This window comes from Colletotrichum aenigma (assembly GCF_013390185.1).
Source record: "Colletotrichum aenigma strain Cg56 chromosome Unknown KSG_Cg56_contig02, whole genome shotgun sequence".
In the NCBI taxonomy this organism is placed as follows: Eukaryota; Fungi; Ascomycota; class Sordariomycetes; order Glomerellales; family Glomerellaceae; genus Colletotrichum; species Colletotrichum aenigma.
The window spans coordinates 6633085-6655862 of record NW_023500908.1 but is presented as its reverse complement, the minus strand read 5'-3'; the positions used below and the strand labels follow the sequence as shown (position 1 = coordinate 6655862).

At 52.2% G+C, this 22778-nt stretch overlaps 9 protein-coding genes across 9 annotated transcripts; 4 read left to right on the top strand and 5 right to left on the bottom strand.

Moving 5' to 3' along the window:
• Positions 1-2448: 2448 nt before the first annotated feature.
• RNF1-0 (Guanyl-specific ribonuclease F1) lies at positions 2449-2939 on the bottom strand (the record flags this gene model as incomplete). Its single annotated transcript, XM_037319074.1, has 2 exons — positions 2449-2561; positions 2663-2939. 2 exons carry the CDS (start codon positions 2937-2939, stop codon positions 2449-2451), a joined length of 390 nt encoding a protein of 129 aa, XP_037183756.1.
• Positions 2940-4763: 1824 nt separating this feature from the next.
• NMRAL1-3 (NmrA-like family domain-containing protein 1) lies at positions 4764-5795 on the bottom strand (the record flags this gene model as incomplete). The annotated part of the gene is made up of 1 exon (XM_037319073.1): positions 4764-5795. The coding sequence occupies one exon, from the start codon at positions 5793-5795 to the stop codon at positions 4764-4766; it is 1032 nt and encodes a 343-aa protein (XP_037183759.1).
• A 975-nt stretch (positions 5796-6770) lies between these two features.
• Positions 6771-9986, top strand: HIR1 (the record flags this gene model as incomplete). The annotated part of the gene is made up of 3 exons (XM_037319072.1): positions 6771-7098; positions 7161-9842; positions 9898-9986. 3 exons carry the CDS (start codon positions 6771-6773, stop codon positions 9984-9986), a joined length of 3099 nt encoding a protein of 1032 aa, XP_037183760.1.
• Positions 9987-10532: 546 nt separating this feature from the next.
• CGCA056_v003815 (uncharacterized protein) lies at positions 10533-10805 on the bottom strand (the record flags this gene model as incomplete). The annotated part of the gene is made up of 2 exons (XM_037319071.1): positions 10533-10615; positions 10682-10805. The coding sequence occupies 2 exons, from the start codon at positions 10803-10805 to the stop codon at positions 10533-10535; spliced, it is 207 nt and encodes a 68-aa protein (XP_037183757.1).
• Positions 10806-13425: 2620 nt separating this feature from the next.
• CGCA056_v003814 (uncharacterized protein) lies at positions 13426-14788 on the bottom strand (the record flags this gene model as incomplete). Its single annotated transcript, XM_037319070.1, has 2 exons — positions 13426-13733; positions 13789-14788. 2 exons carry the CDS (start codon positions 14786-14788, stop codon positions 13426-13428), a joined length of 1308 nt encoding a protein of 435 aa, XP_037183758.1.
• Positions 14789-16121: 1333 nt separating this feature from the next.
• CGCA056_v003813 (uncharacterized protein) lies at positions 16122-17468 on the top strand (the record flags this gene model as incomplete). Its single annotated transcript, XM_037319069.1, has 2 exons — positions 16122-16454; positions 16512-17468. 2 exons carry the CDS (start codon positions 16122-16124, stop codon positions 17466-17468), a joined length of 1290 nt encoding a protein of 429 aa, XP_037183763.1.
• Positions 17469-17752: 284 nt separating this feature from the next.
• On the bottom strand, positions 17753-19510 carry CGCA056_v003812 (Sugar transporter STL1; the record flags this gene model as incomplete). Its single annotated transcript, XM_037319068.1, has 3 exons — positions 17753-17976; positions 18037-19134; positions 19240-19510. The coding sequence occupies 3 exons, from the start codon at positions 19508-19510 to the stop codon at positions 17753-17755; spliced, it is 1593 nt and encodes a 530-aa protein (XP_037183764.1).
• A 667-nt stretch (positions 19511-20177) lies between these two features.
• Positions 20178-21586, top strand: anmK-0 (Anhydro-N-acetylmuramic acid kinase; the record flags this gene model as incomplete). Its single annotated transcript, XM_037319067.1, has 2 exons — positions 20178-20267; positions 20351-21586. The coding sequence occupies 2 exons, from the start codon at positions 20178-20180 to the stop codon at positions 21584-21586; spliced, it is 1326 nt and encodes a 441-aa protein (XP_037183761.1).
• Positions 21587-21846: 260 nt separating this feature from the next.
• CGCA056_v003810 (uncharacterized protein) lies at positions 21847-22762 on the top strand (the record flags this gene model as incomplete). Its single annotated transcript, XM_037319066.1, has 3 exons — positions 21847-22168; positions 22236-22613; positions 22665-22762. The coding sequence occupies 3 exons, from the start codon at positions 21847-21849 to the stop codon at positions 22760-22762; spliced, it is 798 nt and encodes a 265-aa protein (XP_037183762.1).
• Between the last annotated feature and the right edge of the window lie 16 nt (positions 22763-22778).

Genomic DNA, 22778 nt, shown 5'->3' with positions numbered 1-22778 from the left:
CGGAACTCGGCATGGTTGAGTAGAACCTTCGCTTTCTCTAGGCAAGCAGCGTCCACCAGAGGCAATACACCCGGGGCACTTTGACATGCCCGCATCGCTTCAAGGCCATTCAATTCGGCCTCGCATATTGCGGTTGCGAAATGTTGAAGCAGAAGTTGAGGGAAACGACACTCTCTCTTCCTCTCGCGTCTGAATGTGTCTTTCAGATATCCGACGGCCTCGTAATACTTCTTCTCGACCATCATGCTCTCGACGATATCGACTTGTTGCTGATCCACATCATAGACATCGATGTAACTCGTAGCGGAAGTAGCATCCGATGCGGGCGAGGATTTACCATGGTCCAAAGTAGCAATTGTGGACCCGTCATTGAATTGTGTGGTGTTGTCTGCACTTGACAATGTCTCGACCCAATTCCTTACGTTCTGATTGTCCTCATCACAGCAAGGGCCAATGGAATTGAAAGGATCCAGCCCACCAACGAAGGCGTCAAAGGTTTTCTTGGAGGGAAGATTCTCGTTGCAAAGATCGAAATCTTGGGCCACGGATGTCGTTGACGCACAACCAATCATGGAAGCCGCAGATAAGACGCTCGCGTTCAGCCCCTTGACGGCCAGTTTAGCTTTGTTCGCCATCTCTTTGATCTCAAAATCCACCGCCGAATCTTCTGGATGAACTTGACTGGAATTTCGGTTTGAAATTCCTGTCATTTTTGACACTTCACCACGGATCGCATCCAGGGTCCTGAGAACTTCAGTAAGTCGGACGGCCGCTGAGGCCCGTGGTAGTCGTGATTCTGAGTCCTGTCGGTCAAAGAGAAGTATGACATCCTGCTTGACTTGGTCTATCATTGTGTCTAAGCTTGTCGGTTCTGGAGGCTGTGGTGACGGCGTGAGCCTATGAAGTTGGTGTGTCTCCTGGATTGACTTCACGCGTTCGGTCAATTCCTTCAGTCCGGTTTCCACTCGCCCAAGTCCTCTTCTCGTATCGCGTTTCAAATGATCGCTGAGGGGAACGAGGTGAGAAGAGTCCAATAGGGCCGGAGAATAAACTCTTACAACTTGCTTAGAAACAATGAGCTTTCAAGAGCATGGAGACATGACTTGATGACGTCCCGAAGCTTGTGAATCTGATCTCGAGAGCATTTGAGGCGATATTAGCCTCTGGCATGGCGCAGGTAGTCTCTTGTTGCCCATATTTTGTTACATACGGCTGTCAGTTTGACGAAGGCATCATTACAAACTTCCAGCGTAGGCATCAGCTTGATAGCCTGCTTGTTGTGTATACCGGATGGTGAATCTTTGCTGTGTCGCTTGAGGCATAGTTTCAAGTTCTGCATATGTGATTTTGTAATCTCAATCATGCTTTCCATCTCCCTCCTCTGTTCGTCAAATTCCTTGATGTCGTTGTAGGCTTGCTTAGCCTCTTGGACGGATTTCGTGAGGCATCCTAGGAATTGAAGTGTTGCCAGGACGGCACCGAAGACTTCCAACATGTTGTTAGATCAGCGCCAGCTATACCGACTCAAACTTGCAAGGGATCAAGACTGGCTCTTCAATGGGCATGAACCATTCCAGGTTTGACTCTACTAGGTATACAGGATTTGTTCCGCTATAAATCGACGGTGATCCCCCGCGCTTGGTGTTCAACAGTGGGTTGCGCCCTCGCAACAATGCAGAGTACTTGTTCCCAATGCGCCTCACACTTTGCCTTGCTGTCGTGGTCCAATGAAACTAATAACCATCACACCTCTTCAAGACAATGCGTACCAACAGCATCGTACCCCACACAACGTACAATGATCGACACACGATTCCAATTGAGGCAATACATATCTGACTGCAGGCTGTTGGCATATCTCGGCTCCCAGACGCGACATATCTATGGGCGCTGTTCGCATCGCCGAGCTGCACACGGGCTCATGGATGCAAACAGCTAATTAGCGGCTTATCATATATCCCAACATGCACGACGGGATTATTTTCAGCATCGAGGACTTGACAACGATGTCGTATGATCAGGCTATGATCAGATGTACCCGATAAGGAAGTTCGGTTCTGTTACTGTGGTTAGCTAGCTATCAACATTCACGTTTCCTCGGTAAAGCGACCCTTGAAATAGCATACCAGACTGTTGTATAAGATGGGCGATGAATTGAAAATAGTCGTATTGATTTGCAACACAAACTGTCTTTGTCTAAGTTCGCCAGAATATGGGAAATTACAGGCCATTTGATGGACACGAAGGTGACAAACCAGCGTCGTGCCTGTTAGTGAAATGGCATTCAATAGGAGCACTTTTCAGATTTCGGATGTGTTCGGAGTGATGCAAGGAAGCGTCCATAATTATGTTCAATATTGAATCAAAATATGTTCATAACCCATAAAACCCCCTTCACCTCCACTACACCCCTAAATCCCTCGTAGGCAATAAGATGCCTTTGCGCATCTAAGAAGTGCCAGAGCAGCCGACGAAGTTGTTGCCGCTGGCACCGGTGTGGGTGATCTGGCCGGCCTGTCCGCAGCTGGCGTTGATGACGACACGGTCGGCGCCGGGGGAGCCTTATTGTACTCGTTAGACGTGGCCAAACGTAACACAGATGACGCTTTCCGCAACACAGGGGCCGGGAAGCGCAACAAGACACACAAGGAACAAGACTCACCTCCAGTGTAAACGCCGCTGGTCCTGATGGGGAACTCGTACCACGGGCCGCTGACGTCGAAGTCGAAGCCCTCGTAGTTGTTGTAGCGGTGGGGGTAGGTGGAGGAGCCGGCGACGGTGCCGGCCTTGACGTGCGAGCAGGCGGCGTTGGAGGCGGCGTTAACCTGGGCGGTGGAGTAGGTGGTGCTGCCGCAGGTGGTGGAGCGCTTCTCAATGGCCGCGGGGACGGCCGAGACGGCGAGGGCGAAGAGCGAGACGAGGACGACGGGGAGCTGCATCTTGACGGCGGGCGGGGGTTCCGAGTAGAGACTGAGAGTGAGTGTGTGAGACTGGCCTGGCGAGAGAGAGGAGACTTCAACCAGACATCGCGGGGTGGACCGTCTTTATACACGAACTTCACAATCGATGGAGAATTTTGGAATTTCCGAGGGAGACGACTACACGAACGTTGTTCCCCGTCACAGATGCAACGCACAATCACCGGTTTCCCCCCTCCTCCACCCAGCTGACGGAGCTGGGCAGACAGCTCATGAGCGGCGGCCCTGGGCGGAGGGGCGCGGCGATGATTGGGGTTGCGTTGCGCTGTCAGCGCCGGGTTTCCCTGTCGCGTTGTCGATCGCCGGTCACTCAAAGCGGAAGGTGTGTTGTAAGGATCTTATCGCATGGCCAGGAACGCGGCCGTGGTTGGTCGAAACCACAAGTGAACCCAGCAACAAATAGCGGAAAATAGAAGCTAAAAAGCCAAATCACTCCTTATTGAACGGCCCTCTGTTCCTCCGTCTTCATTGGTGGCTTGGGCACGGGGTGGAGGATGTCGTGCGCTAGTCAGGCCGCATCTACCGAACGGCATTGCAACGCCAACTTCTCATTCCTCCTGGGGCCAGAGGACAGGAGGGCGCCGTCGACGGCCCGGTGAGGAAGTCTCTCCCGTGTCTCCCGTGAATCCCGTCCCACCCACGCAGCGCGAATCCCCGCACTCGAGGAGGACCCCCTTGCCGCCCTGCGCACCCTGTGCACCCTGCGGCCACCTCCGATCCACCGGGGGGTCCTTATTCCTTAAGCAGCTGTCGAAATGGGTTTAAGCCCGGCGGTGGTGGAGTCCGCAGGGACGCTGCGATTGTCGGGCTGTCCCTATCATTCTGCCCACGAGGGTCCTGGGTTTGTTGTGAACCGGGCAAAACTTGGCTTTTAAGCGCGCTTCGGAGCTTGGGTGATTTCCTTGTCTCGGCTGTGAGAGGCTGGCATGATTTTACCTTCTGAATAGGGTTACAAGCGTGGATGCCGTGTGGGTGCGTTCGTCTCATAGACTCGGGAACGGCAGAGGCTGGAGTGCGGAAGAAGCGAGAGAAAGGAAGGGGACTCGGCTTCTTGGGTGACGATGTCTTGGCTTTTTTGTGGTGGATCTCTGTTCAACAGTACGCGAAAGCGACCGTTTTATCGCCTTGTTAGATAAGGAATATGGCAGTTGAAGTCGCACCATTCTTGGTCTTGGTGATTCAAATACCACGATGATCGTATGCCCTGCTGGAGAAAAACAAGCTTGACAGCCCTCGTTGCTAATGGTGCAGGGGCATGTGCCGCTCACCCGATGCCTGGCAAATACCCAGAAACTTATTCCAATCGTGAAAATCAACACCGGAGACGTCCGCTCGTCGTTCTCCAATGTTAAGCTTCTTAGCTTACATGTGAAAGTTTTGACTGCTCGCTGTATGTTCTGCCCGCATCGGATCAAGTGCTGGATTGGGCATAGCATCCCTGAGACAAATGAGGTGTTTCGCTTGTGGCGGGGGAGGCCAACATCATTAACGCCGGGTTTCTGAGCATCTGGGAAGGTGGTAGTTATCCTGATCCCTTCGACTCGCAGCGTGTGTGGCAGACGATATCACCAGTGGCTTGATTGTGCGTGTGGCATAGGCATGGCAATCATGATAGCTGGTCGGCGAGCGGCGAGCTCCTTGGCCGTGAAGGTCAGAGATAGCTGGACGGGGAGAAAAGATGTTGAATTGAGAGATATGGGATTAACGAAGGCCAAGAGGGAAGAACGTCTATCGACATGGAGGAAATATGCGGTGAGACCGGTTGAGGTCGACCTCCTACACAGCTTAGGCAGATGCAAACACTGGACTCCAGTCTTGTTCCTCCAACCACTTGGCAAGACTGGGAGGCTCAATCTTGACCTTGAGATCAGAAGGCCAAGTCAGCTTGTCCTTCCATCCGTCGACCTTTTCACCAAAGAAGCCGTATTCATCCACGAACAGGTGAGTCTGAGGCACCTCCAAGCCCAAAGGGTCACCAGCGGCTAACTGGTCCACGCTCTTCTGGACATAACCGAACTCTCGACCAGTGATGCGCGCAAGAACGTCTGCCGTCTGAAAGCGCGACTGGTACTCGTCGTACGCGGCAAGGATGGTCCCAGCCGGCTCGTCGACGATCAGGGCCCTGACGAACGGGCCCGTGCTCTTCGGCGCATCGATGAACGGCACGGGGACGTCGCCCGAGGTGGGGCCGTCGAACTCGGCCCGCTTGGTCTCGGGATTCCAGCGGGGGACGAAGTAGGAGCCCGGCAGGATGTTGGAGTTGTAGTGTCCGACCAAAATCTGGGACGTCTTGGACCACAGGGCAGGGTAGGTCTGCTCGATGTGCTTGACGATGTTCCACTTGCCGTCATAGTGATGCACATGCTTGAGCTTCCCGTGGCTCAGCTCACTGACACCGGGCAGGTTGCTGAACACGAAGCGTTCCAGGGTGGGAATGTCTGCAGCGGCGGCAGCGAGGTTGTAGCCCCAATGCTCCTCGGTCTCTTGAGCGACGACGGCGGGGTGGAGGCCTTTCTCTTGGGCTTTCTGGGCGACGGCTGGATCTTGGATGACGCTCCAGAAGTCTGTGACGGCAAATATGGCAGTGGCGTCTTTGAAGGCTGCGCGCAGGTCCGTGACGGAGTCGAGAGAGCCATAGACCATCTCCGCGCCGAGGTTGATCAGCTCAGTGGCGGCAGCAGACAAGGCGTTACGGGTGACTCCACGGACATGCCACTCGGATGCCAGCGATTTATCGCCGAGGAATGTTCGAACAACAGAGCCGCCTTGGTTACCAGTTGCGCCCAGTACAACAAGAATCTTCTTGGTAACAGACATGATGAGGTTTCTGTGGAGGACGATGTGAGATATTGATGAAATTCTATCGAGAGGCTGTAAATACGATGATAATGCTGAGGATATGGAGCCAAGCTTGATGCAGTGGGCTTGTCTCAAGTGTTATATCTGCGTCTTGAAATCACGCAAGTCTGACAGAAGTCCACGATATCGGGATCCTCTTGGCTAGTCAACGCCCCTTGGCGGAGAAATGCGACGCGTCCACATGGTGTTGAGTGCCAGCAAAACGTTTGGATTGATGCATATTACGAATGAGAGAGTAGTCGCGGAGTTTGTCAGCATCAGCATGGCGGACTTCCGTGGCTCACGCCGTGGACGCGGGTGTTGAACATGATGGAGGAATGAAGACACCGGTTTGTAGCTAATTAGCCCTTCGGCGTGGGATAATTCGAGATGGAAAAGGGCAAAAAGCGGGCTGACATCTCGCCGGCGGGGATTGGCTTGGCGGGTTAAGAGATCACATGATTTTGTCAGGAATCATCCGCAGCTTTGATATTCCGACCCGAGGAAGTGCCGGGATTGGATCCACCTTAGGTAAGACGTCCAAGCTTGAGATGGTCCGTGTCCCAGCATTACATCAGCTGCGATTCAGGTGAGCTAGGGTGGAGGTTCGCAGTGGCAGCAGCACCAAAAGAAAGTCGCTGGGAGCAATTGGATGCGGCCAATTTAGCGTAACGGAGAACCTGAAGCTTGGGACTCAGTGTGCGACGCGAAGCAGGGCGTCAGGGCTCCGCAACACGCGTTTTCTTTGGATGCCAATCAAGCCCCAATTTCCTCTGCGCCTTGTGCTTGCCTCAATTAACTAATTGTCCTCAACACCACAACCGTCCACCCCATCGCCGCGTGTCACGACGACGGCGACAATCGCATCGACACCCACCGCCCACGCTACCCACGGTCGTTCGCACTCCCTCAGCGGTTGCCAATCCACCCCTAAATGCCCTCGGGCCGTTCGCGATGCGCGTCATCAAGCCAACATGGCTGAGCCATAGCGGCGAGCAGAAGGACTTCGAGGTCTACAGCTGTCACGTCTCCGCCGACGGCAAGCGCCTCGCGACTGCGGGTGGTGATGGACATGTGCGCGTCTGGTCGACTGAGGCCATCTACGGCGATGCCATTGAAGGCTTCGAGAAGAAGCCGCGACAGCTCTGCCACATGAGCCACCACCTGGGCACCATTCACTCCGTCCGCTTCTCGCCAAACGGTCGCTACCTCGCTTCCGGCGCCGACGACAAGCTCATCTGCGTCTACCACCTCGACAAGAGCCCTCCCGTGGCTTCTTTCGGTAATGCGCCCTCCTCCATCGCGATGCGCCCCGCTGTTTGCAGCTCTAACATTGTCCTCCAGGTCTGGGCTCCGAACCTCCCCCGGTCGAGAATTGGAAGACATACAAGCGTCTAGTCGGCCACGAGAACGACGTTCAGGACCTCGCCTGGTCTTTCGACTCTTCCATACTGGTCTCAGTTGGTCTCGACTCCAAGATTGTCGTGTGGTCGGGCCACAGCTTCGAGAGGCTCAAGACAATCACCGTCCACTCCAGTCACGTCAAGGGAATCACCTTCGACCCTGCAAACAAGTTCTTCGCGACTGCCTCCGACGACCGAACCATCAAGATCTTCCGATTCACTCCTCCCGCACCGAATGCGACACAACATGACATGGTCAACAACTTCGTGCTCGAGACGACGATCAGCGCACCATTTAAGAGCTCGCCGTTGACGACGTACTTCCGCAGATGCTCTTGGTCCCCCGACGGTAATCACATTGCGGCGCCGAACGCTGTGAACGGTCCAGTCAGCTCCGTGGCCATAATAGAGCGCACGCGATGGGATAGTGAGATCAACCTCATCGGCCACGAGGGCCCGACCGAAGTCTGCATGTTCTCCCCTCGCCTGTTCCATACCGAAAACCCAGCCGACAATCCTGACAACAACGGCCTTGTTACGGTCATCGCATCAGCTGGTCAGGACAAGACGTTGAGCATATGGAACACCAACACCAGTAGACCCGTTGTCATCCTCCAGGATGTCGCTGGAAAGTCAATATCGGATCTGGCCTGGTCCCCTGACGGCGGAACGATTTTCGCTTCAAGTCTCGACGGCTCCGTGGTTGGCATTCAATTCGATCGCGGAGAGCTCGGGTGGGTTGCCAACGCGGAGGAGAACGACAAGGCGCTGCAAAAATATGGGGCGTCGAGGAAGGGTATGGGTATCGCGGAAGATATCGAAAACCTCAACCTGGAGAATCAGAGCAAGGCCGGCGAGTCTAGGGCTGCTGAATCACGAATGGGTGCTCTCATGGGCGACGGTCCATCGAAAGACGCAGCGCCTACGACGAATGGAACAAAGCCCAGCGGATCGGCGACGGGCACGTCAACACCGAAGCCAACCAACGGCAACGTCGAGCCTGAGAAGGAAAAGGAGAAGCCGGCAGAAGAGCCGGCAGACAAGTCAGCGAAGAGAGTCAAGGAGCTCAAGTCGCGGGTGACTGTTGGCAAGGACGGAAGAAAACGTGTGGCGCCTCTTCTGGTGTCTGCTTCAGGCACCGGTCAATCTTCCCTCCCTCAGACACAACTTGTCGGATCTACCTCGTCGAAGGCAGCGCAAAACGATGCCCCGCAAACGATCTTGGACCTCGACAGGCCATTTGATGGTCTTCCCAAGGGAGGAGTTGCCGCCATGCTTCTGGGTAACAAGCGGAAGGTAGCGGCGATCGAAGGCGAGGAAGAGGAAGAGCACGCGTCGAAGCGCCAGGCAACAACCGGTCCCACGGCAGTCGTTCTCAACGGTATGGATGGAGCTGAGCCAGCTTCAGTCGTGCCAGCATTACATGGAGTCGTACCTACACCCGAGTACCTCCGTCCAGCAGTGCTAAACCCATCAATCGCCTTTGCACAGATTCGCCTCGCTGTTCCCAAGGTCAGAGCACAAATCGTACGTCCCCTGGAGCGGGGCGTCCTGCTGCCTGAGAGTAGCACCGATGAGGCGTCCAAGGTACCGGAGAACATCATCCTGGAAGCTCGAAACCCAGTTCAGATTAGGGATCCATCTCACATTTCAGCTACCAAGCGTGGAACACTGCTGTGGCAGGATTACCTCCCCAGAGCAGTCATCTTGGTCACTGGCAACAAGACTTTCTGGGCGGCAGCTTGCGAAGACGGCAGTGTCTTCACCTGGACAGCCGCCGGTCGTCGGCTGATGAACCCAATAATCATGGAGTCTCAGCCCGTCATCCTAGACTGTCGCCACAATTATCTACTGTGCATCAACGCCGTCGGATTATGTCACGTCTGGGATGTGCAGAGGCAAGCAGCCATTCACCCACCAGTATCTCTTGGCCCCGTTCTCGAGCTTGCTACTACCACGCTGAACCTCAACTCCACGACACCAGGCCCAGGCATCACATCGGCGCAGTTGAACTCGGCCGGACATATCGTTGTCACCCTGACCAACGGCGATGGCTATTACTATACCCGTGACATGTACTGCTGGCAGAGAGTCAGTGAGGCGTGGTGGGCTGTCGGCTCTCAATATTGGAACAGCAACGACTCCGCTATTAGTGCCCTTCAATCAACCGCCGTCGGCCCCGTCACACCCGCCAAGCCGAAGGACGCTGACACCGCCAACGTCTCTGCCGGTATCATCCCGTACCTCGAGCGTCACACTACCAACGAATTCCTGCTCAAGGGCCGCGCATACACCTTGCAGCGCATTGTTAAGATGCTGCTCTCCAAGGATGGCTTCGAAGGCTTTGAGTCGACGGTCAGCATTGCCCATCTCGAAAACCGCATCGCCGCCGCCCTGCATCTGGATGCGAGGGATGAATTCCGTCTGTATCTCTTCATGTACGCCAAGCGCATCGGTGCCGAGGGCCACCGCGGCAAGGTCGAGGAACTCCTCAACAGTCTCATTGGCGGCATTCTCAAGGACAAGGACGAGAAGGAGACGGGTAGGGGTTGGTTCAGCAAGGATGAGGACATTTGCGGCTGGGACCGGAAGGAGCTGCTGAAGGGCGTCGTCATGATTCTCGGTATGTCTTATCACTATTGTGTCTCAAACCCACGTGTACTGACACATCACCACAGGAAAATTCCGAGAGCTTCAACGACTGACGATCCAATACGCCCGCCTTCTCGACCTGAACCTCGAGAGCGATGGTATGGACATCGAGTAAGAGGGGACCACTGCAGAAGCACGGAAAACTCGTATCCTTCCCGCTGTATTAATGACGAGAACCAATTGTTGTATAGTATACCTGACATGATGAGAGAGAAGGGGTCGCCGAAAGGGCGCGGTCGCTGGGAGGAAGGCTTTTGGAGTCGGCGTACGCTTTGTGTAGGATGGGTTCGTTTTGTTGGGGGACACTGGGCGAGGAAGAGAAGTATTTGCTTCGTTTCAACTCGCCGGGTCCTGGTCGTGAGGACAGTTTGAGCAGAAGCTCCGAATTCACATGTTCTTAACCAAGTCTGGTGTTAGGATCATTGTTTATTGATATGCGCATTGGCTCTTGCTTATGTGTCGATTGGGGTTCAATTGTAACGGGAATGATCTTGGAGTCTAAGTTACATCTGACTTTTCATTGACAGGAATTCCCAGGCTAAGTCATCTTCCGCTCTAACCTCCAATTCTTAAACATCTCCTCCACCACCCCCGAGACTATGAATAACTCGAGCATTGTGGCGACTGCCCTCCACGCATTGCATCAGCGTAAGTGAGCAGCTTAGCAGTCGTCGCACATGATGAGGCAAGCGGTCATGCACCCAGAACGCTGGAGAGCGGATTGCCTGTCAGGGCCGCCGTAGTCTGTGAATTTTTAGCGTAAGAAATACGGTCCATCTTTTCAGCTTGATGTCATGAAGGTGAACTCACTGTCGTGGCAGTCGGAGGTGCAGCTGAGACAGGTGCCTTGGAAAGGGGCCCCGGCTTTGCAGCCTGCCATGACTGACGGGACGATGGCCGCGGCGATGAGGAGGATGGTCTTGGAGAAGAGCATGGCGGTGGTATGGGGTAAGTGGTCGGTGAGGTGACAAGAATGCGGGTGTGGGAGGATGGTTGAGTGTTTGAAGGGTTGATACTGATAGAGGAAGATAGATGAATGATAGTTAGAGGATATAGGTGCTACTTATACTTGATTTTGGTTGATCGCTTGGGCCTGTATCATGAATAAAGGGAGCTGATTCTTGGCTGTGTTTCTTGGCAAATCCTGAACATCATCTAAAGTTCTCGAAGGATTCTGGAGTCACGACGCAGCTCAAGACGAGAGCCCGACATCGCACACTAGTGGATGCTAACTAGCGACCTGTGAAGCTGTTTGGGCAATAATCTCCCTCATGAGCAGGATGAAGTCTTGGCGTCAATGACAACTGATCATAATGATAAGACAACATCGAGCTGAGGCTGGGACTTGATGCGAGCGAGCGAATGAGGAACGAGGGTGAATCCCGGTGCCTAAAGAATGAGAAGACATCCCGGGTGATGGCCCAAGCCCCTTGTGGGTAAGGAAGATCCACTACTCAGCTCCTCACAAGCATAGAGTTGACTCTCCACCTCAGGTGAGAACGAGATACTCTATTGAGGTGGGAAAAGAACTTTTGGGCGGTTTCATTAACGTAATGATCACAAAGATTGTTTGGTCAGCGAAGGAGTACCTTCCCAGTCACACTACGCAGTGAACTGCTGCTTATAATCCAGAGTCAAAACTTTCTTCTTGTTTAAAACTATTTAGGGCTTAATCGTGAGGTAAGTCTTATCTAACTAGAAACTACTGCCTATAAAGCACACTCTGAAAATTGAAGTAAGACCCTGATATGTCGCTTTCATCGTTGGCCTTGAAAGCATCTGCGTACAGCGCTGGCTTTTCTTCTCTTTTCCTCTTCCTCGTCCGCGTCTCCCACGTGAATGGCAGCGTGCTAACCTTAACACGTGAACCAACCAGGCTAGTAGTCACTACTTCGCGTCGGGACGAACATGCATGTTGTTTGTCTCCTGGCTTCACAGTGTATTGATATGCTTGCTGATCCCAGGTCCTCCAATCTGCCCCCGAGTCCAGGAGAAGGTCTGCGACAGCTTTATAACCATTTCTGCAGGCCGCCTCGAGTGAGGTCTGGCCCCAATAGCTGCTTCAGGCATTCGGATCTGCTCCATTCTCAATGAGTAATTTCACAATATACGTGTGGCCGCTTGACGAAGCGGCAAAAATCGGGGGGCCGTTCCAGCTGTGGGCGTTAACATCTTCACCTCGAGAAATCAATTCCCTAACGAGGTTTCGGAGGCCATATTTGGAGGCAAAGTACAACGGGCCGCCTTCATGCTGTACACTTTCAGCTGGCCAATACTGCTGATACCATGCGGTATAACAATATTGATCAGGTAAAAAGTCCGCAGCTGTGGTGCTTAGCTCAGTGCATTTCTGCTCGTCTGCTTTCTTGGCATAGTCCATCCAACTGATTGCTGCATGAAACCCTAAATTGAAATTGGGTTCCTCCCCAATACACTGTGGCCCCTTTCCCTTGCCTTTGTCAAAGATTTCTGTTCCTCTACTAGCTTCGTGAAAGGCAATGCCCTCAAGTAAGCTAGGCAAGTTCGCGTGAGACTGATGCTAGCTGCGGGCTGTAAACCAACATCTGCATGACCGAGAAGGAACTCCTGGACGGAGGAGTGAGCGAGCTGAAGTTGAATCGTTCTTTGTCGCCCCTTTCCATTGACCACCGATGTCACAAGGCTGGGGCATATTCGCTGTATTTCCTCAGGCCGTGGCATTCTGTCGGCGATGTCGAAGGATTCCCGCCTAACGGCGACGATGTCCACGGCCTTTTCCAATGTAAGAGGTGTTTTTGAGTCAGCAAGAATTGAAGAAGGCGATTCGCTTTGGATTTCAGCGTCTGCGAGATGTTGTTGAGAATTCGTTCGTACGTTTCGTTGAGATCTCGGGGCAGTGAGTCAAGCTCTGTTTCTATGCCTTCTCGGTCAAGACAGTTCTCTAGGCTGTCAAGTTGGCATGCTGCCCATCTGAACCTGCAATACTGGTTCAGTTATTTGTCCCTTGGATAGACCGTGGTCGTAGTGGAGATCACTTACATCCCGTCCGCCTTGCTTGTAATCTGATCACACACTAATTTGACGATGCCAGTGTTTGTTGTCCATTTTTGAAACCCAGCATCTTGGTCAAGTCTTTGTTCCACATACGACCGAATGTCCGAATTGATGGCGGTTTTGCTTAGAGGAACGCAACTCTCCGGCCCCAGAACTACCCCGAGCTCATGTTCAAACTCGTACTCTGGTCGACTAGTGAGCAACATCTTTACATGTCCGAGGTCACTGGTAGATACCAAATCTCTTATCCAACGAATCAACGGGTAACGTGTGACGCATTCGTTTAATGCGTCCATCACTATGACGGCACTCTCCACACTCCTTAGCATATCATGAAAACAACTCGAGAGCTTTTCGAAAGCAGGTTGACTATAATCATCCGAACACTCAGAGAACAAGGCGTCGAGGCCAGAAACAGTCCCACCGGTAGATAAATGAAGTTGATAGAGCAGTCCTCGAAGCATAGCATCTAGCGTTCGTTTCTTGGGATCTCGGAAATCAAAATAGAACTGTAGGAGGCATCAGACATCTTCCTTCTTGAGGCGATCGAATATCGTGGTGCTGAGGACGGTTTTACCGGATCCAGATAGTCCATATAGCCAAAGATGTTGGCGAAAACCGCTCCGCCATAGCTGAAAAGAAGGCTCGTCAAAGATCCATGAGCCAGTGCCTTCTTGTCGGACAATCCTGGCGCTATCTGCGTTTGTGGAGGAATTTGGGGGGGACAACCACCTCCGAAGATCGGCGTGCCGCTGAGAAGTCCTGATATCACTGGCAGTACGATTTGTTTCCTGGATAGATTTCCTTTGCCAGCTTTGCGAAGCTTCCACTATTGGGGGGTCAGTATAGTCAGTAGAGATGAAACCGGGAACTTTCAAACTAACGAGATTTAATGGCCATTGCAAGGTTATCTTCCCTGTTGACAACCGCAGCTGAGACTTCCTCCAAAAGATCCCTTGTGTAAGCCGCTGCCGTCATCGCTGCAAAGCCTTGCCATTCCTTGTTCTTGTGGGTATCGGAATAGTCGCAGATCCCCCGAATAAGTAGACAGGGAAAATGATTCATCAAACCGGCTACCTCCATCTCAAAACAGAGCGCTCCTGTCTGTTTCGATAGTTGGTCCCTTATGTTGGCATCCTTCATCAGGCTGTTCCCGGACGCGATGAGGCCATAATGGACGGCAGGGTTGTCATCTTCAACGCCTCTCTCAGCTCGCATTACCACTTGAGATTGGTCTCCTCCACAGACCGCATTGCACTCGTTTGAGAAGTCTGTCTGAGGATGCGTGATGTGCGGCAGATAGAGCCTATCGGAGGTGACGGGAGGCCGGCGATGGCTCCTCTTCAAACGAGGATACTTCTCTAGTACTCTTTCAATCTTGCCGTTGATGTCGTGGCCCTCCATCGTATGCCGGGCTTCAAGGCTGCTGACTGCCGTCAGTAATGACAGTGGAGGCTGGTTCAAACTTCCCGTCATCGAAAATTCCCGGTCTTGTATCGTCTTGCCATAGTCGTACTGCACCACGCCTCCTTTACCTGCGTTTATGTCGCGAGTCCCTACGACAATATCACCAAGGCGAATGTCGTGGGTTTTGCTCGGAGCGCCACCCCCTATCCCAACCATAAGCCCAACCTTGAGATTCGGGAAACTGTGGACCATATCTCTCGCGACGGTAGCTGCGGCTGTGGTGCCATATTCGGACTTGGGCAGAGCTGCGATGGCCACATTATGCCTTCCCATGCGACCAAGGGAATAGCTATTATTATCATGCTGCGAGATTGATAGTGGGGCGTCATGCTGTTCATCCAAGAATGCTCTGGCAGCGACAAACTCTGTCGTGATGGCGCAGATCCAACCAATGGTGTAAATACCCGGGTCGGACATTGCACATCAGTCTCTAGAAAGTCTGGCCAGGGCATCAACAAGAAGAAAGGATTCGAGATGGGCTGTTTTCGGTTCTCGGCGATAGATAAGCACGGGAAAACTTCCCGAGGGAGGGACGGAAAGATCAGAGCCTTGCCTGGTGACTACGGAACGAGAGGTGATGCGTCAGCAGCCATGGGATCTACATCCCTCCGAAACATGTGAGTACGACCAGGGGAGAAGTGACACAGCGGCTCTGCCAGGAGGAATGGGATCCAGCCTAAAGACTGCATGCGCCCGATTTCAGCGGGGCTACGTGACTTTGTCCCCGCAAGCGACGGTCAAGCCTATGGTCCTTTGGCTACTTTTCAGTCAGAGTAATCATTCTATTGACATGGTAAGTTGCATGTAGGTACCCAACGATCAACCCTTCACGAACACAAGAACTCCAAGCCACCAGGAGACTTCCTGCATGGAAAGCACAGCCCCTGTGGCTTAGCCGCGCTACTCCAAATCCATACAGTTCCCCCACACTTTACCTCCTCTTCACAAGCTCAGCTGCCGTCTGATCTATCACCATTATGCTCTATCGGATGGCAATCTCGCGGCTTTTGCTCAACTAAATACTCGTCCCACGTTTCCCGGCGCCTTTGCAATGCCTGATCCACGCCAAAAACGTCAACTTCGCTCCACGAAGGCCTGTACGCCGAACCCTTTTCCACTTCGGGCGGTGCCCAGGCGTATGAAATATGCAATGTAGATGTGGCTGATAGGTTATTGCAGGTGACTATTGCCATAGACGCAGGATCAAGTGCCGCAGCAGCGAAGCAGCCCCGAGCCAATGTCAGAACTGCGTCGATTTTGGAATTGAATGCCAGTTGTCCCGCCCATCGAAAAGGGGCAATGTGGGCGGATTGGAGCGCGTTGGGCGCACGGTAAATGAACAGAAATCCACTACAGATCCCGAGCATACAGAAGCAAACTCCAGCATAGCGGCGACTGTTGTCCCCTCAGATCAAGAGCCTCAGAGTGATGGTCCTCCAGAGCCTGTGTCTCACGACTCCGTCATTGAGCCATCACGCGACAGAACAGAGCTCGGACGTGGAAAACTCCCCACAGGCACGCTAGCTCCAGCCTGGTGTGCGTTTGCTTCAGTGTCAACCACTCTGATCAAAGAATTGCTCGGAATTTATTTCGAAACAGTCTACCCTATGTGAGTCTACTCGATGGGCTGTCATTCTGATGGAATCATTGAGCTAAGAATTAGAGCTTTCCTTTTTTCGATCGGAAGAATGCTGAGGAGCGGATGGCTGCTAAAGAGCACACCCGAAACCGCGATTTCTTCTGTACGATCATGGCTGCCTGCGCCTTGGCCTCAGCTCGCGTCCGTGATGGCGCGCTGGTCTTCCCTAGGGAGCGTTTGGGAAACTCAACAGCAATAACGCCAGAAACTTTGTTCGAAGCTGCCCATGATAATTTGCCATCCGACTTCTCGCACAGTCAAAGTTTCGATACCTTACGAGCCTGCGCCCTTTTAGCTCTCGCAAGCCTTCAAGATGGCAAGATCAAAGTAATGCGCATGTACGTTGGCCATTACTTTACGATGGTCACAACATGGGGTTGGCATGAAGAGTCGTCTTGGCCAGCAAGCCTGTGTAGGGTTGAAAAAGAGGAGAGACGGCGGTTGGTGAGTTTTGTTGACCCATCTGCTTGGCAGACATTTTCGTGGCTAATATTGTAATAGTACTGGTCCATTTACACGCTCGACGTATTCACGTCATTCGTTTGGGATCGCTGCGTTCATTTCCAGGAGGCTCCCTCAAGAGTCGAGTATCCTGAAGGTGATCAGTCTGGATTTTCATCAGCAGGCAATCCAGATTGGATCGAAGGGTGGAATTTCACCACAGATCTCTACCGCATATTGGAGCACGTACTCTGCAAACTGAGAACGCGGCACTCTCGCTTCAATCTATTCGGAGACTGCCACTCAAGCTTGGAGACGCACCGATTACAAGAGCGAGTGAACAGTCTCCATTGCGGTCTGCACCATCGCTTCAAAGAATTCGGTCTGGCGACCGGTATCGCCGAAAAGGACATATACGGCTTTCAGGCAGCAAACATCCAAGCAACGGTTGCACTTCTGCGCATGGCGTTGCTGTCCCTGGAAGGTGACACCGGTCTGGATAAGAAATGCTCCGTTGTCAACGAGGTGTTGACAGCGTTTCACCAAGTTCCGAAGACCTTCCAGCGCGCTATTAGTACTCCTCTCGTATACCACATCGGTTCGATCGGAAACATCCTCGGTTCCGTCATGGAAGGTCCGCTTTCGGAGAGCTCATATCAACGCGTCAGAAGTTTGCTTCTCTCCATGGCAGATCTGCTTGAGAGCCTCGAGTCATTCCTGCAACAACGGGCAGGTGCGGGTCAAAAGCTCCGAAAACAGGTTGATACCATCGACGATTACATGTTGTCGCGGCAACATATCGCAGCGAGAACTTCTGGGCAAAGAAACAACTCGGCTGCGGACGGTTTTACGGAAGCGATGCCTGCAGACACTAACACAGAAACGACGATCATTGGACTGCCAGATAGTTCTGAGATGTCACCACTATTTCAGATCCCTGACGACCTGTTAAGTGACTGGGACTGGAGTCTGAACATGTATCAGAGTCAGTTTCCGTACTTCGACGACCAAAGTTAAAAGCTGAAATCAATATGTGAAATAACAAGCGAAAAGACAGACACTTGATTTGGATTTGGCATCTAGGTGGATCTCAGATCTGGCATGGTAGAGAAGATAAAAATAATAGGAAAGTCAAACACTAATGACAGTCATGGAAAAAGCATCTTAGCCAGTAGATCTACTCCATGACTTCACATGATGATACCTTACTGTCTCGAACCATCAAGTGATATGTAAGCACACCGCCGAAGTGGCCCAATTCCCAAGGAACAAACACATGGCTCTCATCCGCATGTGCTTCCTCACGCATTAGTTTTGTGCGATACGTGTTGACCTGAGGGCTTGAAGTCCGCATCTTCAACGTTCCTAGCATCGGCGAAGACATTCCCCTCTTTGCCATGTCCGCGGTTAGCGAGAACATCGCTGTGGGCCTTGTAATTACGCTCCATATTCCAAGTGAACACACTGTTCGCAGCAAAGAGGGCATCTATCGACTCGAGTGAACGGCCGGAGGTTTCGGGGTAGACTAAAGTAGGTCAGTATCCGGCCAATATCAGGCATTATGTCGGTGGGGGGGTTCTCTTACGCAAATAGACAATGGGCATCCAGACAAGATTCAAGCCGGCAAACAGGAAGTAGGTGCGGTTTTCCAAGACGTAGAACATGATGGGATTCACCAGAGTTGTCATGTCGACTCCAATGGCCCATCCAGTGATCCCGAACCCATTACCTTGTGCACGCAGATCAGAAGACCAAACCTCTGTTGGGATAAGGAACACCACTATCCCCCACGTGGCGGCATATGAAAGATTGAACAGAAATAGCATGGCTACAGCGGCAGGAGCAAACTGTGCAGCTTTGTCAGGGTTTGAACGAGACCCTTCGTACAGAGACCCTGCAATGAGATTGACTGTGAAGAGGCAGAAGGCACCGCCCATTAAGCACTTTCTCCGTCCGAGGCGATCGACGATCTGGGCGCTGATTATGGTCCCGACGATGCCAACCGTGTTCAGGCCACCGGCGAGACCGTTTTGTGTTAACTCGGTGTATCCGGCTTGTGACAGTAGAACCGGCGAGTACGCCGTCACGGCCGTGATTCCGGTCCAAGATGCCATGATCTGCAGAAGCAGGCAAAGCCAGGCGCGCTGGCCTAGATTGAATCCAGGCTTTGAGCCGTTTCCTGAAAGTATCTTCACAAACTCAATAGGTGAAGATTTTGTACTTTCTTCGGCGATGGCTTTGATCTCAAGGTACTCTCTTTCAACGTCAGGGCCGAATCCTCCACGAACATGCTCAATTACTTCACGAGCGTCGTCAAATCTGCCAGCCGATGCAAGATACCGAGGGGTATCAGGCAACATCTTGATACCGAGGAAGAGGAGCAGGGCGGGGAAGCACTGGAAGGCCAGAAGGAAACGCCATCGGACGTCAGAGTTTCCCCCATCAACGAAAGCAAGGCCGAATGACAACCAGTACGCAACGGAGATACCGAGGTAATTTGCAATAAAGACGTAACCGAGGAAGCCTCCACGATGTTCCGCTGTCGATGTTTCCGCAACCATTACTGGTGTAATACCAGTTAGAGCCCCCGTTCCGATACCTGTGATGACGCGGGCAACGATGATGAAGTCGCTGGATTGCGTTGCGGCTTGAAGAGCTCCTCCAATAAGAGAGAATGTGCATCCTATGAAAAGACTCGACAGACGTTAGCGTGCACATGTAGGAGACAGCAGAATACATGGGATGGAATACCCATTGATGCGGCCAATTCGATCTGCCGCCCACCCACCAACGAAGCATCCGAAAATGCAGCCGAGATAATAAACTGAAACGATGCCTCCTTGATGGACAGTATCTGTGACAGTGCCATCAGCCATTCCGATTCCGACCTCTTCAACATATCGAGGCGAGGCATTGACGCCTCCCATGACGCCTTGGTCATAACCCTCGAAGAATATGCTGATGAGCGAGAAGGCTTGAATAGCGATGTTCAGCTGGTTGGCCGAAAGGCGCTTCCACCAGGTGGTGTAGTTCATGTTGGTGATAAATGTATTGTTCATGATGTACGTCGCAAATCATTAACGATGTGGCTCAAAGGCGCCCAATCTATGATCTATGACTGCAGCTGTGCGAAATGATTGCGATTGCACACCTCGAGTGGTGGTTTAGATAGAAGTTTCGATGAGAACGTGGGAGAAGCCAAAGATACTTGTTCTTCCGTTGCAGTCGGCTTTAGGCGTGGGCAACGAAGTCCTCTGTTTGTTCAAGTACCGACGTTTCTCTAAACCTACCTAAAGAACCCCCCGCAATTAAACCCGGATTCTACAACCACGGGCCCATTGTCGGGCGTGCCTAGTGGATTGAGAAGCGTGCATTGCCAAGTGATTACTGTGGGAGTTCCGCTTAACCATGTAGCCGAAGGACCCCATGTAGACGCTTAGCCGCTTAGCCGTGTAGCCGCTTCCCCATTTCTCCACCGAGCCGTGATGTACAGCTGCAGCGTGGGAAGGCCCTTACGTCAAGTCGAGCCTTAGTTAGCATTGATGTGTACAGGCTGACCCCGCATCAGCCTGATTTTGGGCGCTGACGGCCATCGGGAAGCAATACATAAGGACCAAGCCAATACTGTCGAAGTCAAGGTTTCGAGCGAAGCTTCTTTGTCTGCTGTAGCTAATTGAGTCGTTGACCATCTTTACAAGCTCCTGAATATCGTTTTGACGATTTAACATGTCAGCCGAAAACAAGATCACGAATGGCCCTTCAAGGGGTCAGCCGCTGAACTTGAAAGTCTTGGGGATTAATAGCGGCACATCGATGGTACGTGAAACATGATCTATAGAACATCAAGTCGTCTAAGATGTTTGATCTCGATGTCTAGTCTAAAGCTAAAAAGCTTTTAGGATGGCATCGACTGCGCTCTTTGTCAGTTTCGACAAGAAACACCAGAATCGCCGATGCACTTTTCCCTTCTCAAATATGGGGAAATCCCCATGGATCTCAAAATCAAGAAGCGAGTCCTCAACATCATCAAACACGACAGAACCTCGGCGTCAGAACTGTCAGAAGTCAACGTCCTTCTAGGGGAGGTTTTCGCAGCGGCTGCCAAGAAATTCTGTGACGATAGCGAAGTTGACATTAAGTCCATCGACGCGATCGGATCTCATGGACAAACAATCTGGCTTGCTTCTATGCCGGAAGAGGGCGTTCCAAAGTCTGCCCTCACAATGGCAGAGGGCACCATCATTGCCTCACGCACTGGAATCACCACCGTGACTGACTTCCGTGTATCGGATCAATCTGCTGGGCGTCAGGGCGCCCCCCTCATTGCCTTCTTTGACGCACTATTGCTGCATCATCCCGGAAAGCTTCGCGCATGCCAAAATATTGGCGGTATTGCGAATGTGTGCTTCATTCCACCTGAGGGGCCTGATCATGCATACGACTTTGATACCGGTCCGGGCAACGCACTCATTGATGCGGTTGTGAGGCACTATACGAATGGTAGAATGGAATATGACAAGGATGGAGTGATGGGCAAGCGCGGAACAGTGTGTCAGGGCCTCGTTGACAAGTTCATCAGAGATGTTCCTTACTTTTCGTGGGACCCGCCGAAGACTACGGGACGCGAAGTGTTCCGCGACACCCTGGCAGATGACCTTATACGCGACGCAGAGGCTCGTGGACTGTCTGCCGATGATGTGGTTGCTACTGTCACTAGAATCACTTCTCGGGCGATTGTGGACCATTGGCGGCGGTATGGCCCTGAGGGGAAGCAGGTTGACGAGGTATTTATGTGTGGTGGAGGGGCGTACAATCCCAACATCACAGATTACATGAAAGAACACCTGCCCGGAGTCAAGATATTCATGTTGGATGATGCTGGTATACCTGGTGGTGCAAAGGAAGCCGTAACCTTTGCATGGCAAGGAATGGAAGCTCTTGTTGGCCGGAGCATACCAGTTCCAGATCGAGTAGAGACTCGGAGACCATACGTTCTAGGTAAAGTGAACCCCGGGGAAAACTACAGGAAGGTCATGAGCAAGGGTATGAAATTTGGCGAAGGGCGGGAGACGCTGGGCTGGGTGACCGAAATGGTGAACTACGTGGATGGTAGTGCTTTTGATAACAAGTGGTGAGTGAGCAGCCGTACTCAACAATCGGTGACGACCGGTTCGAATTGGGCATGGAAGCCTTATCGTTTGGTGTCGGCTACATTTCATTCGTCGAATAGTGTTTCTCTGCATATGAACCCGGACCGCGGGGTAGTTAGGCAGAATTCAAGGCAAGGCAGACTGGCAGCGCCACATATATCTATCGTTGCCTTGGATACTGAATTTTCCAACTGCAGTCGTGTTCTTATCTCGTAAATTCTTCCTGGGTGCAGCCCGTAATACGAATGGAGGAATTGGATACCGACGCTCTTCAAGAGCGGTTCCGCGCTCACTGGGAAAGCAGCACCGCAGATGAAGATGTCAAACTGTATGGATTCAGCCGCTTCAGAACGATTCACTTACTGAACCTTCGATTCCTCGAAGGTGAGATATCTGAACTCAATCGTCTAGTTTACCAGGCAGGAAAGAGTCTAGCCGAAGTTCCGCCCTCACGCGCACGTCTTGGCATAGATTCCAGATGGAGCTGCGAGTCACTAGCACCAGAACCAACCAAGATCATAAACCAAGAACTGGTCACTAAGCTTCGCGACTTGCTGAGGCAATATGGTAAGTGCGACTTTGCAGCCACTCTACGAGGAACTGGCCTCATTTCCAGAGGCTCATGGAAATACAGATGAGGCACTTGTTGCATTTCATGACATCATGGGCATGGAAACGTCATCTTTGATCGATGATGAACAACACGCAAGCCTAAGAAAAGATCGAACGGCCCACCAAATGTACCACACCCGCCTTCTTAGAGTAGACCTAGGGCAGCGCCTGCGAAAAGACCCCATGGAACGCTTCGTGCGGCGGTGCTTATATTACTTACGGTACCGACAACTCTCCAGATGGTGGACAAAGGATATAGAAAGCGTCGAGAACACTGGCATGTCAGGCAAGAAGGCCTACCAAAATACCGTCCTGATTGCCGAGGTGATTTCTCGATTCTTCATGACAGGGCTGGTCGGAATTTTTGTGGTGATTCCCTTGGCGACACTTTCATATCAAAGTAAGGAAGTGCAGTTGGGAGTCATAGCAGCATGTGTTGTGACATTCTCATGTCTGGTATCTGCGTTTTTAAAAGTCAGCAGCGTGGAGATGATGATGGTGACAACTGCTTATGGCGCAATTCTGACTGTTTTCATGTCAAACGTTTGAAGAGTATCTCATTTGA